The 21,713-nt window shown below is 37.2% G+C and overlaps 1 protein-coding gene across 1 annotated transcript in view; it reads left to right on the top strand.

The window, feature by feature from the left end:
* The window catches only part of LOC136877680 (uncharacterized), a 279,154-nt gene that overhangs the window by 78,872 nt on the left and 178,569 nt on the right, over nucleotides 1-21,713 (top strand). Inside the window, exon 3 of the mRNA XM_068228702.1 lies at nucleotides 13,496-13,608. Coding sequence (XP_068084803.1) covers nucleotides 13,496-13,608 — 113 coding nt within the window. The remainder of the gene's footprint in view (nucleotides 1-13,495; nucleotides 13,609-21,713) is intronic.

The raw sequence follows: 21,713 nt of genomic DNA, 5'->3' as shown, positions 1-21,713 counted from the left end.
ACATGTATGTGTTCACAGAAGGCTGAGTGTCTGTTGTGTCTAATCGTGTTTTTGTGTTCTTTGTACCTGGTGTGGAATTTAGGTTTTGTTTGCCTGACATTTGTGGCATTACAACTTGGCTCTTGACATTTGAGTTGATATATTTGCGATATGGAAAAATTGTTGTTATTGTTTAGATTGCATTTGTTAATTTGTTTTTGCAATGTGTTCTTTATTCTAAATGCTATTCTAAAGCCTTGCTTGTCGAATATGTTTGCTATTTTCTACAAGTTTTTGTTAACAAAATTAAGAACAACCATATTTGCTCACATATTATTCATCACTGGGTATATTTCGCATCCCATATTTAACATTTGAAATTGCAGAAAAATAATCCCCACCCATAACTCGCATTACTTTCTGACGTCATAAAAACTTACAGTACATACATGAAATAAAGATTGGGTATTCTGTGGACGTACCTAAATTAAATATCAGAACTGTACCAACTGTTGTTATGGTACTTTGTACTTGACAGTACAAGAAGAAGCTGCATTTCTTTCTACCTGCAGAACAGTTGAGGTTAGCTGTTGTAACAAAAATACCAAACTCGCAAATCCCCACACCAAGGCCACATTCCTAGCCAGTCAGTCACACTTAGCCATCCCTCTCACTCTTCCGTCTTTTTCAATATGCTTATCGCTACCTGTCTGGCAGAGCTGATCACGTGATCTGTGAGTGTTTCCCTGCCCAGGCAGTCAAGTGATCACAATCACTGGCGTAGCCAGGTGGGGTCCAGGGATGCTGGGTTCCCGCCAAAATATTTCCTGAAACTAGAGCGAGGATCAACCGTTACTTTACGTGCGGTACTAACAAATTAAGAACTTACGTAGAAATGTTAAATTAACGTAGTGACAACAAATCTACTTAATGCCAAGAATTTCATTTTTTGTCCATATTGAATCAAGATTTATATTAAGAAACATGGGTAAGTGATTCCACCTATTCAATACTATTCAACTGAATAGGTGGAACCACTTACCCACATTTCTTAACGTAACACAGATCTACTAGCAAGGCGCAGGAGGGCCATACATAATTCTCCATATCTGTACCGCTTGAAGGAGCTTGAATGGAAGGAAAGCACTTAGCATTCTGATGTGCAGGGATATTCCCCCGTAGAAGTCTCAGAATTGGGAATATAACCACGTGTTGACAAATGTCAAAAGATGAGGAGAAGGGCAATTAGCAAGTAGGGAGCCAGAACGTGACCACTGAGATAACAGAAGCCACGGCCAGAAACAGTTGCTACCTTACAACATCGTGTCAGCTTTTGTATAAAGTCGGTTCCTGGAAACAATGTCACGTGATCGCGATTGTCGGGTTGTACCGTTCTTGAGAGATGTGCTGTATTTAACTTGCAGTGTTGGGAAGACTGTGACAGGATTGTGAGCTGCACGTTAGTTAATTTAGTGTCATATTAGTGACATTTTTCAAGATGGACCGTTTTGTCATAAAGGAGCCAAAACTATGTACATCCTCAGTAAGTTATGAAAAAGTATTGTGTTCTAACAGCAGCACTAGCATGTAGTAGCAAGATATGATCGCAGATGTGTGCATAAGTTCTATAGGTAGGCCTGTCTGTTTTGTCAGATGCCTGGGGATTGAGGAAATTCAAATAGCACCATCAAAAGTGCAGGTAACTATTTCGTAATCGGCGGGCGTCATAGCTCAGTTCCAATGGTTCTATGTTCTCATCAAGACGGCTGAGGTTTGAATCGCAGTTAGTGCATGCAAAAGTTTTGAAACGGGAAGTCACATTTTGTTGATCTGGAGTCTACTTAAACCGTAGATCCTGTCGCTAATGATTATAAGATTTAAAATCCCATGAGCCCTAAGCTTGCTTATTTTTTTTTAGTACTTTCAAATCAATACGACATCATTTATGGTGGTATATTTTGAGTATCCAACCATTCTTTGGGCTTACCTTGTACCTTAAATTGTGAGTGGATTCAGTGGCATACTCAGTGGGTGGGGTATAAATCCAGGCCAGTACCGTAGTGTGGATAATACTTTACCTCGAGAGGGGGATATGAAAAGCCGGTCCTGCTGAGTGCAGTGACGGATCTTCAATAAATATTGGTGGTTTTGATTGTTACAATGTAATTATATCCAACAATCAAAATCATAGCTTCTGTACTGTTAACATAAAGCAGCTGCATTATTGATACTGATTGTAAAATTAATAATATCGTTGTTCTTTTGTGAGGAAGCAGAATCTTCATTTAATTAATTTGTCTTTTTAAAAAGGAACCACTTTGGTCTACACCCCGTGAAGGTGAAGTGTGTCACAGATATTTTGATTATGGGGGACTCAAGGCCAACTCTATTGCACCCACAAACAAGGCTGTATCTTTCCCATCCCATTCCTTTCTTAACTCTGTCAGTACAGGGAATCAAATGCAGGATGCCTTAAGTCACATCCCTACAAGGCTCCTTAGTTTCCAGGTAATTGTTCCGCCCAGTCTCGTGCATTTAGGACAGTTGGAAAATGTACATCTTAATAAATGCTCCTCATAAAACCTTTGTAAAAATAATAACTGTACCTATTTGTAACAATAATTACAAATGCTTCCTTTTCATGTGGCTCAGTTGGTTGAGTCGCTGTCCTTCTGAGTCTGAGTTTGCAGGTTCAAATCCAGTCTTGGGTTGGTGGCGCTTAAAAGTGTGTTGTAATTGCAACAGCTCCATGTCATTGGCTTCTGGCACGTTAAAAATTCTCCTGCGGGATAAACTTCCGACGCTCCAGTATCTGTTAAGAACTGGTATTTGGGATGAACTTTACACCAAAAAAAGTACCATCCCCCATAAATACGCCACTGGCACAGGCTACCATATACTAGCACTGGCTCCAGGGTTACAAACCATAGAACAAGGCTAATCTTGAGAATTACACACCCCTGGGGAATCAGTCTACCAAGCAGTCGCACTACGTGTTAAAACTTTACTCAGTTTGGAATGTCTATTGCCAAAATATGCGGTTAAGAAAGATTTTGGTGACTCTATGAAGGCGATTGAATTTTACAAAAGCAATCTTGAAAATGCAAACAAAGGCATTCTGGAGGTGGAGTGGCATTTGTGGAAGCTGAAATGCAGAATCTCATCAGAAAATCAATCAAAGACTATGATTGAAGTTCTGAAAGAAATCGACAAGACCTCTTTTCCAAACATTGCTACTCTTCTTACAATCCAGGCTGTTATTCCAGTAACTACAGCATCTGTGGAGAGAAGCTTCTCCACCCTGAAGAGGCTAAAGACATATTTGAGAAGTAAAACCGGTGAGGAAAGGCTGACGGCTCTTGAACTCATGGCAGTACATAGAGATATCAATGTGGATATTGGCAAGGTTGTGAAACATTATGGACATAGTGCTCAAAGATTACCTCTTTCTTAGAGGTAAACTGTTTGTTCTTAAACAATGTACTGATATACAAGGTGCAAGGGTATGAGTATAAATATTTCTTGTAGCAGTCAGGAACGATGTTACAAAACAATATACAATCATACTTTTGTAACATGCAAAACTTATTTTGGGGAGCAAAGGAATACTGTTTTGGGAGAAGGCGATAGCTTGACTGCCATAGTAAACAGGTTCAGTGCCCCCTCATTACCTGCGATCCCCTTCTGTTGTGTAACACGTAATTTCAAGTCAAAAAGATGGATAGAAGCAGTGCCCAAGTGAGAATGTCATCAGGCGGGGGTGAGGCGGATAATCATAAACTTGAAATTATATACCTGATAAATTAGTACACAGAAGCTGCAATATCAACATTGTTAGCCATTGATCATGCCGAAGTAATTCGTAAAGGACAAAACATGAAAACTGCACATACGTATATTAGCGTCACAAAACAACTGTAACTTTATACTACTATATTCTGTATCCCAGCGGCTGCGAGGGAAAGTAATAGAACGAGGTAAACCCTACCTAGCATACATTGATATATGTTTTTCTTTACCAACTAACAAAATATCTATACCCATACCCTTTACATTCTATGTAAGTATAGAGAGAGAGAGGTTTTTTTCTTTGCCACATTCTTCGTATAAATTGTTACTTCTTTATAGCTTACCACATGACCATTATTGCAATAAAATTATCGTATTTATTCTAGACCAGGATATTGCATCTTTACTCAGTTTATTCTTGCATTCATTTCACTTGTATTCGGAGTATATGAAATGCTGCAGTTATGTTGGGAAGGAAATAATAGATGAAGACGAGAGTGTATCCAGAGGTGGGGAGGGGGGGAGTGTCCAAAGAGTCCAGACAACTCTAGGAGTTTTAACAAATGTAGTTTTACTAAGCATGTATATTATTATTAGTTTCTACAATCCACACGACTCTAACTAGGAACCAAGGACACTCATTTCCTTATAAGGTATTCCATACAACCTAAACTCTCTGGAAGTTTGGACACCCACCAAAATAAAATTCTGGATGAAGACCTACCATTAAGCCCCCCAAAACTGAAATCCTGGCTACGCTACTGATTATAGTATTGGGTATCGTCCATCTTTTGTATTGCCGACAAGTACCAGTATTCTGTCTTCACGTTTCATTGTTGTTTCTCAGTTAAATTTTCTTGTGTAGGTTGAACTTTAAGTTATGGAGAAATGTGGAGGTTATACGGCTGGGCTTAAACTCAAAGTGATAAAATATGCTGAAGAACATGTTATCAGAACTGCCAGTTGAGAATTCAGTGTGACTGAATTTAATGTTTGCTACTGGCGTAAACAGGAAGCTGCGCTAGAAACCACCAACCAAACACGTACGGCATTCAGAGGGCCGAAAACTGGTAAGTTTCCTTAGCTGGAAGACGAGTTGCTTCATTACAATACAGAATTGCAAAAGGCTTTAGTATCCCAGATGAGATGCTACATTTCAAAGCGCACAAACTAGCAATTAAAGGAAGAATCAGCTGTTTGAATCTGAAAGTGAGACGGGCATCGCAAATGCATTGGACAGAAGTCGTGGTGATGCAGTATGGGATGGTGACCAAAATGATGCATGCGAGAATAGCTCAGAGATTGAAGGTAAAATATCCACAAAGATGCACACAAAATGCTGTCAGTTGGCACACTTATTTATTTCACCTTAACTTCACATAAACATACACATAACCTCAATCATTGCTGTCACAAACAAAACACTCGCATCAACAAACTGCCATTTTAACAACTGCCTATCACTGCGTACACACCACATGGTAAAACAATTGACTGCTTACAAGCATGTCATAAAACGTGGTCACAAGTATAACTCCTATTAAACCATAATTCCAACTAAACAGTAACTTGTATCTACCTTCAAGACCACCTCTTTATATCTCTGCCTGGACAGACGTCTAGAAAGAACCATTTTTTCATAAATTGTAGAGTGCTTAAGGCCCAGATATAATACGCAGAAAATTCTACAGAGTTCTCGTCTACCCAGTACCATTCTGGATGTTACAGTGTGTTTCACAATTCTGTAGTGGATTACAAATCATATATACAGGTAATAATAAATTCTTTAATATTAATTACTGGTTCTTACATTAACTAAAATCATATAAATATCTATATACAGCAAATGTTTCATGACATAACCTCACAAATAATGCTAACTAATAATGTAACTAATAAGTGGATGTACATCACAAGTCATAATAATAATAATAATAATAATAATAATAATAATAATAATAATAATAATAATAATAATAATAATAATAATAATAATAATAATTATAATAATAATAATTCAAGCTCAATACTTGCATTATTTACCCATGGGTGAGAGAATATTGTTTTCAAGTTATATCTGTTTATCACACTTGCGTCAAAGGCAGTGACATTGAATAACGTAGGTATGACAGTGGTCATGTTTCAATAGCCTAATGCAAATTTTACCTTTTTCTTTTTTTTGTAATACAATATTTCACACACAAATCCCCCCATATGTCACATACTGAAAATAATCACACTTATTTTTGTTTTTAAAAAAGGTGCGATTTATATGCGAGCAAATACAGTATGTATTTATCATTTTCAGATGGGGTTTGTTTACTCGTTTTCATTGTTTACTTAATAAACAGTCAGTGTGCTGGGTGGATGGATATTTCCTTCTGTGATTTGTTTTATTATTTGTATTTTGTTGTTAAAATCTATTTTGTTCATTGATATCATAGTGTTTAGTCCTGCTAAATTGTATGTGGTCTGGTGATTAGATTCGTTGTCTATTGTGTGTGTAGTTGGAGTGGGTTTCCTGTATATTTTTTTTGACAGTTTGTCTCTGTATGGTTCATGGTGTTGGTTGCTGTAAACACATCCAAGTTCATGAAGCATGGACAGTGGCTGAGTGGCCTAGTAAGTGGCCTTGGGAGTTGGGATACCAGTTGCTATGGAATAGAAGTGGGCATCTCTGACATATTCTCAGTCGTGGTCCTCTTTGTGCCCAAGTGACTGGAACTATACAATCCACCGGTGGTCCATAACCCATTAGAGGAGAGATTCTCATCAGGACTAAGTGTAAATAGGGTAGCATCCTGCTTTATAGAAATTACTGAGCCTGTGATTTCTTCGAAACAATTTGGCAAATGAAATGGAATTCAATGAAGAACTATCAATATTAATGTGACTTAGAACTGGCTGAGTCGGCAAGGGGGATGTGCCTGGATGTGTTAGGAGTTAATGATATTTGGGTAAAGGGAGATAACTAGGAGGAGATTATAAAGTGTTCTTAACAGATGTTGAAAAGGGAAGGGCAGATTATGGGGTAGGACTGGTTTTGTTAGGCACATCACAGAGCGAATGATGTGGGTAGATTTAATAGTTGGAGGAATTAGGACAAGAATTGTCCAGTCTATTCACCATGTTGGGGTGCAGATGAGGATGAAGATGACAAGTTTTATGAAGCACTGAGTAGTCCGGGTCAGCAGCAAGGATAGGATAGTGTTAATGCAGTTTGGAATAGAACCGAGTGATATGAGAGGGTGATGGATAGATGTGGGGAACATATGGATACTAAGAGGAATAAAAAGCATTTACTGGACTTTTGTGCTAGTATGGGATTAACAGTTATGATTATTTTCTTCAAGCATAAGGCCCTTCACCACCACACATGCAGGGTTAGGGGTACTAGAGCCAAAATAGACTATATCATAACAGATTTGAATTCAGGGAGTTTGTTCGGAATATGCAGGTATCCCAGGGATTTTTCGATGATACAGGCCACTACCTGATCTGTAGTAAACCATCTCTAGGTCTAGGATAGAGGAAGTAAAATCTGTCTGCAGACAAATAAGGGTAGAGAACCTCTAGAATGAGGATATCAGACTGAAGTTCATGCCTATAATTAGTGAAAAATTCCAAACAACAGTCAGCAGGTTCAGGATATAGTACGAGAATGCATATTATACAGGGATACTGTAATAGGAACAGCAAGGGAATGCCTAAGAACTACTGTGTGCAAAGATGGGAAAAGTGAACTTTTTTATTTTTATTTTTACAATTGGCTTTACGTCGCACCAACACAGATAGGTCTTATGGCGACGATGGGATACGAAAGCAGTAGGAGTGGGAAGGAAGTGGCCATGGTCTTAATTAATGAACAGCCCCAGCATTTGCTTGGTGTGAAAAGAGGAAACCATGGAAAGCCATCTTCAGGGCTGCTGACAGTGGGGCTCGAACCCACTATATCCTGTATGCAAACTCACAGCTGTGCGACCCTAACCGCATGGCCCACTCGCCCAGTAGTGAATATCTTGGTGGAATGGTGAAATGAGGGCAGCCTGTAAATGTAAAAAGAAGGCGTATCAGAAATGGCTCCAAACAAGGACTGATGGAGACAGGTAATTGCACATAGATGAAAGAAATGGAGCAAAACAAAAATAATTGTTGAATCCAAGAAGTCATGGAAATGTTTTGTATTAACTTGCAAAAGTGGTAGGGAAACCTATCTGGACAGTAATAAAGAATCTTATGTTGGGAGGGAAAAAGGAAACGAACAGTCTTTTTTGTAAATCAGGTGAATTCATAATAGATCCCAGGGAATCACTGGACAGATGGATGGAATATTTTGAAAATCTTGTCAGTGTGAAAGGAAATCTTTCTCTTGATGTTGCGAACAACCAAACTCATGAGTGAAATGATGCTAGGGGAAGTGGAAAGGATGTTAAATAAACTGCATTGTCATAAAGCAGCAGGAGTATTTGAAATTGGATCTGAAATGGTGGAATATATTGGAAAAGCAGGGATGAAATGGCTTCACAGAGTAATAATATTAGCATGGAATGCTAGTAAGGTATGGTACCATCTGATTGAACAAATGCATAATTGCACCCACCTATGAGCAAGGGAGCAGGATGAATTGCAACAACTATCGAGATATTTCACTGATCAGTATATCAGCCAAGATGTTCACTGGCACTTTGAAAGGGAAGGTGCGATCAGTAGTTGAGAGTAAGTTGGATGAAAACCAGTGTGGTTTCAGACCACAGAGGACTGTCAGGATCAGATTTTCAGTATGTGCCAGGTAATTGAAAAGTGTTTCAAGAGGAATAGACAGTTATGTTTTCATCATCATCATCATCATCATTGGTGTCCAACTCGTTGGCTGAATGGTCAGCGTACTGGCCTTCGGTTCAGAGGGTCCTGGGTTCGATTCCCGGCCGGGTCGGGGATTTTAACCTTCATTGGTTAATTCCATTGACCCGGGGGCTGGGTGTTTGTGCTGTCCCCAACATCCCTGCAACTCACACACCACACATAACACTATCCTCCACCACAATAACACGCAGTTACCTACACATGGCAGATGCCGCCCGCCCTCATCGGAGGGTCTGCCTTACAAGGGCTGCACTCGGCTAGAAATAGCCACACAAAATTAAATTAAATCATCATTGGTTTGCTCTTCCAGTGAGCCGGGTAGGGTGTTTGAAAACGAGCGTCTTCCAAAGTTGCCTATTCAAAAACATTTCATTGTCCAGGACGGATTCCCAATTCCATCCTCTTCTCTCCACGTCTTCTGTCAGTTGGTCCATCCATCTTCTTCTTGGTCTTCCAGCTGGTCTTCTACCTGTCATTCTCTTTTCCAAATAAGCACATGGTAACCTTGTGCTATTCATTCGTTTAACATGCCCAAACCATTTAAGTCTAGATGACCTAAGTCTTTCCTCCATCGATTCATTTAGACTTAGGTTAGATCGGATCTTATCATTTTTCACATGGTCAAGTCGGGTCTTTTGGAGGGCAGTTCTAAGAAATTTCATTTCACAGGCTTGAATCCTACTACAATCCTTTGATGTTAGTGTGCAGGTCTCAAGAGAATATGTAAGGATGGGAATGAAATATGACTTGTACAGGGTCATTTTTGTTCTTTGTGGGACCTTCTCATCCCATAGTAGGTGGCTAATGATACTGTAAAAGTTATAGCCCGTGGTTACTCTGTTTGTTATTTCTATCTCAGCTCTGTTATTACTAGCCATTATGCTTCCTAAATAACTGAATTGGTGTACTACTTCAACTTGGTGGTCCTGTATTTTTATGTTGCATTCTGTATTATGTCTGCTGATTTTTAATGCTACTGTTTTTGATGGGTTCAATTTCATTCCATAATCATCAAACTTCTTACACCATGCATTCAGATTATTTTGCACTCTCTTCTCTGTTTCATCCCATATTTCCACATTGTCTGCAAAGACCAGAGCCTGAAGATCTTTATTGCCTTTCCCTTTTAGTTCCTTTAAAATGGTATCCATAACTGCTATGAATAGAAGAGGTGATAAGGCACTTCCCTATTGTACTCCTTTGGTTTTATTGAACCATTCAGAGTGACCATCTCCAATTCTGATACAGCTTTTACAATTAGTATATAGCATTTGGATCTTCCTAATAAGGTACTCCGGTCCACCAAGTTTTCTAAGACTTTTCCAAATAGTTGATCTAGGAACATTATCATACGCCTTTTCAAGGTCCATAAACACAATAATTAGGTGTTTTCCTCTTTCCCAGTGTTTCTCTACCAACATCCTCAAAGCAAATATCAGATCTGTTGTGCTTTTTCCAGTCCTAAAGCCATGTTGTTCCTCTTCTAAGATAGGCTCTAATATATCCGTTACTCTGGCTTCAGTGTTCTTCTCCATAATTTTAAGGCCGTGTGATAAGAGGGTAATGCCTCTATGATTTTCACTTTTCCTTCTACTCCCTTTCTTAAAGATAGGAACTATCACCCCTTTTGTCCAATCTTCAGGTATTTCGTTATCCTTCCATATTGTTCTTGTAATATGTGATGAGACAGAGAACTATCTGGACTCTGCTGGAATATTTTTAAAATTGTAATCATATTTTTTTTAGGGAAACATCAAGATAATGTGGAATTGTAAATGAACATTGCAAGATATGAGAATTGCTGTGAAGTGTTTTTTTGTATGTAAATTTTCTGTAATTGGTCATTTTATTAATGTCAGCAAACATGTAAAAAGACACCTGGGACATTTTAACCTGAAGAATTTCTTGAAGAATTATTTGAAAAATAATTTTTGTAATTTTGTATATCAAAACAGTAATGTGGTGAAAATGTAAATGTAAAGGTGCTTTAGTTGTGAAACATCCTATACTGCATGTGTGGTTATGGGTGTTGAAAAAGGTGTCGCAATAGGAAAGCTCGAGAAGTTGCTATCTTAATATGACCATATATGGTCATGCAATTTAATTCGCTAGAACGAAATTTCCTATTGGTGAAAATATAGGGAATCTAGTGGAAATTGCTTCCTAACTTAACAGTTTACAAAAACTAAAGACATATACAAGCTGGACAAACTGCCATGGGCATGCAACAACGGAGTCATCGTCATTTTGATGGATTTTAAACTGAAATGCAACATCATCATGTACCATATTTTATTTCATATTCATCTGTGCAAGTGTTATAATAGTGTGTTTTAAAGTTGTTTTAAAGTTATAGTTCATATTCATCCACGCAGGTGTTATAGTGTATTTAAAGTTGTTTGTTGTGTTTGTCCGATTTGACTTGTTGGCTGATGATGGCACATAGTTTGGTGCCGAAACTAGTACCTCATGTGAACGATATGCGATTCATTCACGTTAATATATATCTTTGTACTGAATAGGAGGAACCCTCTTAATTTCAATTATTGTAATTTATCTAAGCCTTTGTGGATGGGTATAACTTGGGCAGTTTTTAACATTGTGGGAACTTTACCTTCAGCTAACGATTTGTTAATAAATGTAGTGATGTATGGAACTAATTTGGTTGATAACTGTTTGAGAATTGTGTTGCTTAAACCATAACAATCGCAACTACTGGAATGTTTTAGTTCTTTTATCATACTTGCTACTTCTTCATTGTCAGTTGGATACAATAATAAAGAATTTCTTGGTGCTGTGTGATAACTATGTGGATAACTGGTATTGGTTGTAGGCAAATTAACAGCTAGATCCTGACCAATACTAATAAAATATGAATTTAATGTTGTTGAAATATCACAGGGGTTGGTGATTATATTATTATTAATTTTTAGTTGAATATGTCTATTGTTGCTATTTGTTGTTTGAAGTACTCATTAACTAATTTCCAAGGATTTTTGCTACAAACTAACCTGTTATTGTAATAAGAGCTTTCAGCTTCTCTTTTCAGTTCAGTGACCTTATTACAGAGTATTTTATATTCATCTTTTAAATATTCTGAGACATACTGGCATCCCCTTCCCAACCTATATAATATATATATAATTTTCCCATATATTTTATTTTTATGTTTTATGAGGTTGAGGAGTTCAGGAGTCATCCATGGACATCTTGAGTTTTTATGTCTTGATACAGTTATTTTCTTAAAACTGGATATGCTGGCTTCTGCTACGAGATTAGTTAACTTACTAACAGTAGTTTCACAGTTGTCATTAGCATCAAATATCAAAGGATTTTTAGATAAAAGTTTCCAGGCACTTTTAATGTCTATTATTAGGGTGTGTGTTGTGGAATATTTAAAAATACTATTACGATATCTTACTGGGATGTCAAGATCACAGACCAGTATTCTGTGATCACTGAAGTCACTGTAAACATTATATGATGATGCTGGATTTAGAATGTTAAACTAGTAGTATTTCTTGTAATATTTTTTCCATAGAATTGCTTGTTATACTCCAGTTGTTGTTGTTGTTGTTTTATATTTACTTTATTATCACTTGTAGTATTAAGCTAGTAGTAAGCTCAACCTATAGTGTTGTAAGCCGTAGTGTTAAGCACTGGAAATACTTAACTTATGTATAAAATTTTATACAACGATGCTGGGTTTAGAATGTTAAACTAGTACTATTTCTTGTAATTTTTTCCTTAGAATTGCTTGTTGTACTCCAGTTGTTGTTGGTGTTGTTGTTGGGTAGTTATGTTTTAAGTTTACTTTATTATCACTTGTAATGTTAAGCTAGTAGTAAGCTCAACCTATAGTATTGTAAGCCATAGTGTTAAGTACTGGAAATACTTAAGTTGTGTGCGAATTTATATGTAATGACGCTGGATTTAGAAAGTTAGACTAGTAGTATTTCTTGTCATATTTCCTTTCCATGGAATTGCTTCTTGTACTCTTGTTTGTTTGTTATTGTTGTTGGGTAATTATGTTAACTTTACTTTATTATTACATTACTGTAAGTGACCATTGCCACTGGGGTATTTCCCATTTGTGATGTAAAATAAAAGTAAGTAAGTAAGTAAGTAAGTAAGTAAGTAAGTAAGTAAGTAAGTAAGTAAGTAAGTAAGTAAGTAAGTAAGTAAGTAAGTAAGTACGGAATGGCCAAGAATAGAGAAGGCTCCCAGAATGATCTACATGTGGAAACTGAGAGAAATTCTGCTGGGTTATAAAAAGATTCAGTCATGAGTGATTACAAGGCAGTTATGAGACGGTTGTGTGTCAGTCTTAAGTCATTTGGGAATGAGTCACTCAGAGGGTCTATGATGCAGCGTGGCGTACAACTCGATTCTTGGGCTTATTTGTGTTGTGGAGTTATCTACATTGAGAGAGACCCTATTGGAGAGCAGGAGTGTGTGGTCAGCCGAGTTAGTGAGTACAAACTGCAGAAGTGGAAATCTTCTTTCTTCCCGCCATCTCTGTCATCACTTTAGTGCAGTCGTCCCCTATTTCCTTCACCTGCTCCTCCACTCCTTTCAGCAATCTGTTCCTTGGTCTCCTGCCTTCCTCTCCCATCTTCTCCATTCTCTTCATGTGTCTATACCATCTAAGTCATGATTCTTCTGTACTATCATAATATGGTTCCACTTGCTGGGTATTATGTTTTCAAATTTGAAAATTAATGGAAGAAACTTCTTCCTGGAAACACATCCCTCTCTTTCAGAGTTTATGTATTCCCTTAAGATTTAATTTGTAGAACTCCATAAATTTATTTGTCTCCTTCCTTCTATTTTATGATCTTTATTGGTTTTAAATTCTTTACAGAAGATGCAGTTGCTGAAATATCTTTATCTGTTCAGTTTGGTACATTCTTCACTGATTTTAATGAAATGTTACCTATACTGGAGAAATGGGACAGGAAGAAAGGTTCTGTTTTGGTAAGTTGCAATATTATGGCTTCTTTTTAAATGATGTACTAATCCTCCCAGTGTTCCATTTTTCAAACAGAACTTCTTGGTATAAAATATGCAGTTCAGTGGATAAATGAAAGTAAGTTTAGTGCAGTTTAGTGACTCGGAAGCAGCTCTGAAATCTATAAGTAACAAATATAATTTAAATTCTTTGGCATGTAGTATTAGAACAGATCTCTCACAGTATGGAAAACATATCTGTTTTAAGTGGGATAAAGGGCATGAAGGTCTATTAGGTAATGAAAGAGCTGATGAGCTTGCTAAACTTGCAGCATTTAGTGACAATGGAACTATATACAAAAGAGCCCCTATATCAAAAGTGAAACGTGAATTATATAAATTCACAATCAGTGACTGGTCAAAGCTGTGGAACTCAAGTACAGTAATAAGGGTGAAGTTACAAGAACAATCTTTTCTCCCATGGTACAGGACCATTTGGACTGCAGTTTATTGAAACCAAACTTCACCAGCAGTTTCTTTCGGGCCTCGGAAAATTTAAATTTTATTTACATAAATTCAAAATTAGTTGTAATAAGAGTTGTGTTTGTGGAGATGAAGAAACTGCAACTCACCTTATTTTTGATTGTCCATTCTTCAGCAAAGCTAGATATATTTTGGAACAACACTTAAATTGTTGTACAGTAATTTTAGGATATTTCACAAGATCTGTTGTTTGAATGAATTTTTTAAGTTTATGCAGTTTATTTTAGAAAAAATTTAAGAATAGTTTTCCTTTTCTCCCAGTTTAATTAATTTGTGTGTGTAATCACTCACTTCAAAATTTTTGTAGTATATGTTTGTGCTATTTAAGGTAACTAGTTATAACCTACAGCCCTAATATGCTAGTAGGGCTTTTTCATGGATAATAAATAAATAAATAATAAACATCATCATAATCATCATCATCCATCATCATCATTCCAGGGAGAATGGTGCATAAAATACTTGTTATTCAGGAGAAATGGAAAATTCATCGCTGCTGGCTAACAGAGGTGTATAAGGACCTACGTGAAGGAGATACGAAACCAGCAGAACTTGAAATACAGGCTTGTTTTTGAAATAAAGTTGTGGAATTTAGGGATAATCCTGAGAAACAACCTGCTAAACCATGGAATATCTCAGTGGAAGAATTCATTTCTTTCTTTCTTTCTTTCTTTCTTTCTTTCTTTCTTATACTCATCCAAAGAGCACATTTTAACTTTTCATTGGCCTGATTGTTTTTGCCCTCTTATCCTCCCAAAAATCTCTTCATGAATGCACTGTGTCGCATCTTGCATTCTGTGGACCACTTCCTACCAGTTTTTTTTTTCAGGTTTCTCCACAAATTTGTGCTTGGCTGCTATTGAACTAATGGCTCCTCGATCTTCTGTGATGTTGCCCATGATATTCATTTCTTTGAGGTCTGCGTTAGTTTTTTCTAGCCAGTTTATTTTGACCTTCTTTGAGTCGATTACTTTAAATAATATTTTGGTGAATCTGCACTGTCCATTCTATAGATATGGCCGCAGAATTTGAGGTGTCTCTTGCACACAGCATCAGTGAATCTGTCAGGTAATGAGTAGAGGTCTGCTGTTCTGCTCTTAATCTGCATTCCATTATTAATTAATTAATTTATTTATTTATTTATTTCTTTTTTCATATGGTACTACATGTATACATATGATAATTTACAAGTACCTACATGAACAGATATGTCATAAATTGACAGTCACCATAGCACTCGGTGACGGGGTGTCATAACATCAGATCTAAGTTGTCCAGCCACCGCATAGCCTTATTAGAAGTTCTCATGGAGTTCTCTTTAAATCCTGATAATGACCTCTCTGGACTATCTGTAACAATATTGTTATGAATAAGACTCCATCAGTTTTATATGTATTTCAGGATGACCCCATAAATGTACACACGCACGCACGCACACACGCACGCACGCACGCACACACGCACGCACGCACTGGTACCTCAGCGTTGCCTCAACGTAAATTTGAAATAAAATTCACTAAAGGTTTAGATCCACATAAATTAAATCATCCTAAACAACATTGACAATAACCTGGGCCCAACATGGTGAACACGTGGCCAGGTCAGAACCACATTTCAGTAAATCACAGAACAATGTAAATCACTACAACACTCACTCCACATTCACACAAATGATACACAAATATTATTTACATATATTACAAGCAGATTCTAGAATTTGAATATTAAATTTTAATTATTATCATCTGCTCATGGAATCTTAAGACGACGGTATCAGTCAAATATCAGCTCACGACCCTCACGGAAATGTGATAAAATATGGGCGATCACTTATTCAGAGATAATAAAGTTCTCACAACGTTGGTCAGCGGTTTAATATTTAGAAGAATTGTAGACTACAAACACGCACATAATACAGGTCAAACATTTACACCTCGAACCCATGGTTTATGAGTCACGATTAAAATTATTATTACAGTATTTTGAATCTTGCACACATCATTTAACACGTGCTCTAACATTTGCAGAAGTCATGGTTCACCAAACACATACTTCCCAAATAAATTCAATAATTGATCCCTCAGGATTCTGCCATATTCCAGACTCATATTCCACTTAATTGAGCACATATCAACATTTCATAATAAGAACAAGTAATATTTAAACTCATGACCCTTAATCTTTAGTTTGACCCAAGCTATAATTATAATAATAGTTATTATTATTATTATTATTATTTTTAGTAGTGCTGGATATTATTTCCACATAAATCTGAGTTCGACAATAGATCAGATGATATAACTCTCATGACATCCAACAAAATAGGTGAGATGGAATTTTACACTGAAATTCAACATATTAAATATGCCATGAAACTGTCCCACACAAGTTCAACATTTAAAATTGCCTCAGAAATGATTATCATTTATCGGTGAGGACAATGATTTTTAAATAATACACTAAGCTGTTGGTTTGGACATTTAGAGTCATGTTAGAAGACACACAGACAGTCTAACTACTCTAATAGAATCCACTAACTCATACACTCTCAATGTAACAACGCTACCATTACCCATATGAAAGATGAGACTTGTGTAGATTCTCTAGGATGTGGAAAGTGTTTGTTGGATGTTTTATTTCTAAACCTATCCATTAAGGAAGTCTTACTGTGTGAAGTGGAGTGTTGTGCTAGAATGTTTTATTTATATACCTTTTAGCTACCTAACCTGTACAGTGTAAAATATTTTTGTAGCATATTTTATTTGTAACTACTAGATTATTGTTCTATATTAGCTGGAACAGTCCAGGAAGGTTGTGATGTGGACTTTTAGAACAGGGTGTGTTGGCCCCTGTCAGTTATGGATTCTAGAAATATGTCCTTTTTATTCTGGAAAATGGAAAGTTCACAATTTGTGTTTGTATATGTGTTTGAGAATATTGTATAAACATCATGACCGGATAAAGAGATGTGATTGGTGAATCTGGGTGGCGATAGGCAAGCTCCTGTGCTCTGATTGGCCACACCGTAATTGCACCAAGGCCAGTCTTCCGTTTTTAATGTGAGCGAGATTGGATTTCGTTGTCTTTTGTTCTATTGTGAGTCCAGCTGATTTGACGTATGTCAGCGTGACCTCGCTCCCAGGATGGGCTGCCTTAGGGCAAGCACTGATGATTTCAATCTGGTTTTAATTTGCATTTAATTTTCATTGATATATCACGTAGGAATTTGCCCTAATCGCCACTCTATTGCTCAGATGTTTGAAAGCATGTTTAGCTTCACTCTAAATTGTAATAACATGTTGTGTTTCCGCTTACCTTCAAGATTTTATCGTAGGACTTGATTTGTGTTAAGATATATTTGCTTAACTCCTTGGTCTTATAGCAAGTTCCTGTTAAAGAATGTCTAATTAGTATTTCGCAAATTGTGTATCTAGATTTTGAGTATAGCTGCATTTGTTCGGAAGTTACTATGTAATATCGATTTTCGAAAATAATATCTTGAAAACAAGAGATCACAGTTGGCTTTTTGGAATCCCGCATCCTTTGCATCCATATGGCCTTTGGTAAGTTCCCGGTCCCGTTCCACATTCCTTGTTTATTGTCGTCAAGTTCCCCAACCTGATATTTACTTGTGTTGTATGCGGCGCAGTTCATCAGATGTTTAGTGTGTGTCTATGCATTAGGGTACCGTGTAATTGCATTTAGTTTCCTCCCCTTTAACTATGTATCATGTAACCGCCAAAGTACCAGTTACATATTGGTAGCAGTGTATGGTTGCAGAAGAAATAAATTGAATAGTGATCGTACTTAACCTAAAACAGGGTAAAGTTTGAGATTCGTAAATCGCTTTGAAATTTTGTTTCTACCTGTCAGGATGGCTTGTGCTGTTCCTAATCCTTTCCATTTGAGAAAGTCAGAACTAATGTACGAGCTTCGTCTCCGCAAATTGAATTCTACAGGCGATGTCAGAGATGACACTAGCCTATTGAGACAGTCCCTTGATTTACCTGTAACCATTCCCGAGTTAACTACGGACGAGCTGCATGAGTCCTTGGCCTTGGTTAAAGATAAATTAGCAGAATTTAAGACCATTCTTATGTCTTTTGATGCTTCTGAGCCTTCGCATGGCCAATTAGCATGGGTAAAAGCACAGTTTTATATTACCTAGACAGAATGAGGGATTAGTTGTCTCTTCAATTGCCGGCAAATGAGCGGCAGTTGTGTGAATCCTTACTAGTAGAGTTTTCAAGAATATTGGACAAAATCATTGGCTTGCTTGAAGGGAATAAGTTGACTAACACAGTTACTGAGGTTCAAGTGTCCACCCCATCTGAAACGTGTGAAAGTGTTGACTCTGGTTCTGCATCTGTTGCTGCTCAAGTATGTACTCTGACAACTAGTGCTCGTGTTATTCAGGAGTCTGATGAGAGAATTGCTCATCTGGGATCTTCTGCTTCATTGTCTAGATCTAGGACACCTGTAAGTGATTCATATAATGTATCCTCTTTGCATGTCGGTACCTCTACTAATTTTTCTGTGGTAACTGGATAATTCTGTCATGGCTCAGTGTCTGCCCTTAAACATACACTAGGGAAGCTGACCCACACTAACGTTTTTGTAGTGAACGTGCCCCACAGGCATGATTTGAGTAGAGACTCGTGTGTGAACATTGAAGTGGACAAGGTCAATACATATATTGTTAAAATTTGTAAACATTTTCGGAATACTCAGGTTATTGAATGCAGCAGTTTTGAGAGATACTGTTATACAAAACATGGCCTCCATCGAAACAATTCAGGTAAACGAAAGATAGCAAATATTGTTCTAGATTTTATTAACCTTAAGATATGTACTGTAAAACAGGCAACTCCCATGAGTTATAATACTGACCAGGAAAACTAGTACTGTACTTCAAGCTGGCTCAGTCAACTAGAAAAAGAAACTCAGGATAGTAAGGAATTTCAAGTTACCCAATTGCAACAGTCAAGTTTTAGGGAGGAAGGGGGTCTGAGATTGTTCTTGGTAAACTGTCAAAAGTGTAGTAAATAAACAATTAAAATTCAGTACATTGATGGAATCTTATGAGACTGATGTGGTGATAGGAGTGGAATCGTGGTTGAAAGAAGGGGTGGGTAATAGAGAAGTATTTCCAGAAGGGTACACAGTCTATCGTAGAGACCGAGGAGATAAAAAGGGAGGGGGGGGTGTTTATTCTGGTGAAGGAAACTTACTGTTCACATGAATGGTTTACCGATGAAAGGGGTGAAATATTAGGGATAAAATTAGTTTGTGATAATATGAAGGAGGTGGGAATTATAGGAACATACAGGCCTGGAAGAGAGGAAAGAGACATGGAAATCTTTGAGAAATTAATAGATTATACTCGTAAAAACAATAATAATGATATGGTAATAATTGGAGGAGATCTAAATTTGCCTGAAGTTGAATGGAATGGAGCTGCAAGTGAAGCCCATGAACAGAAACTGGCAAATAAGTTAATTTGGGAGGGAGGATTTACACAACTAGTACAAGAACTGACTCATCTCAATAACTTACTAGATGTATTCTTGGTTAAACCATGCGAAATTGTTGATAAAACTGAGGTAATTGAAGGAACAGGAGACCATAAGGCTGTAATAATGGATGTAGGACTCGTACCAAAAAGGCTTAATAAGAGGGTTACACAAGACAAGAAATTGTACAGAAATACTAAAGTTGATGAATTTGGGACTTACCTTAAATCACAATTCAGTTGTTGGATAAGTAAAGGGAGTGACGTGGATACACTTTGGGCTAAATTTAAAGGAATCATTTGGGAAGGAGAGAAGAGATTTGTACCTGTTAAGAAGGGTAAAATGACCTCAGACCCTGTTTATTATACAAGGGAAATAAGAAAATTAAAAAGAAAATGTAGAATAGTAAACAGGAAAATCGAAGAGGGTGGGGAGAGTAGAGAAACTAGAAAACAGCTAATGAGGGAACTGAATAGAGTGAAAAAGGAAGCGAAAGAGAATTATATGAATGGCATACTTCAAGAGGGTAATGATCACAAAGGGAAATGGAAAAAGCCGTATTCATATATCAGGAATCAAAAAGGAAAAGGAATCCAAATTCCTACAATGGTGGGAGAAGGGGGTGAATACTATTTAACAGATACTGAGAAAGCAAACCTATTTAGTAGGGAATTTAGAGATTCAGTAGAAGAGTTGGAAACCGAAACAGAAGATAGAGAGGGAGAGAGACAGAGGGAAACAAGAAGCTTCTCATTCACAAACGAAGATATTTTCAGAGAAATCCAACTGCTTCAGCAAGGAAAAGCAGCAGGAAGTGATCAAATTACTGAGGAGGTATTAAAGACAATGGGGTGGTACATAGTGCCTTATTTAATATTTCTCTTTGACTATGTCATAAATAATAGTGTAATACCAAAGGAATGGAAGGAATCTATAATGATACCAATTTATAAAGGAAAGGGTGATAAAAGGAAACCAGAGAACTACAGACCAATCAGCGTGACCAGTATAGTTTGTAAAATACTGGAGAGTTTAATATCGAAGTACATCAGAGGGATATGTGATGATAAAAATTGGTTCATGAGGAGCCAGTATGGATTTAGAAAGAAATTTTCTTATGAGGCACGACTGGTGGGATTTCAGCAGGACATATCAGATCAATTGGATTCAGGAGGTCAGTTAGATTGCATAGCCATAGATCTTTCCAAAGCCTTTGATAGAGTGGAACATGGAATATTATTAAAGGCATTGGAGGGAATAGTATTGGACGTAAGGGTTACACGTTGGATAAAAACATTTCTAAATTCAGGGGTTCAGAAAGTCAAAGTAGGAAATAATGTATCTCAGGAAGAGAAAGTTTGGAAGGGAATTGCACAAGGTAGTATAATCGGTCCGTTACTTTTCTTAATATACGCAAATGATTTAGGGAACAATATAACATCAAAATGCCTTTGCTGGCAGGATGTAGTGTTTACAGTGCACTATGTCTTCTGGTATGGGCTAGAATAAATTTGTTACTTTCACTGACCTGTCTCAGTCTCATTCTTGGCTTTGACAATTTGAAAGTGACTGAGGCATGAGCGATGCTAGTAATACCATTCCTTATGCAGCCAGTCCCTGTTATGAATGGTGTGAAAATATCTCTCATAGGGTCGGCTGGTGCATGCATTTCAGTGGGCTTGGCAGACTGATATGCAATAGCAACTTCTGGCTCAGTGAGGAAAGCAACGGGAAACTACCTCACTCCTCACTTCCCTAGTATGCCTCTTCAGTGACACCTAGGCTATGACAGCTGTAGGTGGAGCTGTAGAGGATCAAACCAGCCTTCGGGCTGAATACCCAACATACATACATAACATCAAAAATAAGATTGTATGCAGATGACATAATTGTTTATAGGGAAATAAACAACATTGAGGATTGTTCAGAATTACAAAGGGACCTTGAAAGTATCCAACAATGGGTTGAAGAAAATAATATGAAGGTTAATGGAGGCAAATCAACTGTTACAACTTTTACAAACAGGAGCTTTAAAACTGAATTTGAATATACTTTGGATGAGGTAGTTATCCCAAA

Source organism: Anabrus simplex, chromosome 7 (genome assembly GCF_040414725.1).
Source record: "Anabrus simplex isolate iqAnaSimp1 chromosome 7, ASM4041472v1, whole genome shotgun sequence".
In the NCBI taxonomy this organism is placed as follows: Eukaryota; Metazoa; Arthropoda; class Insecta; order Orthoptera; family Tettigoniidae; genus Anabrus; species Anabrus simplex.
Note: the sequence above shows the minus strand (reverse complement) of the source record. Positions and strands in the feature narration are given on the sequence as shown.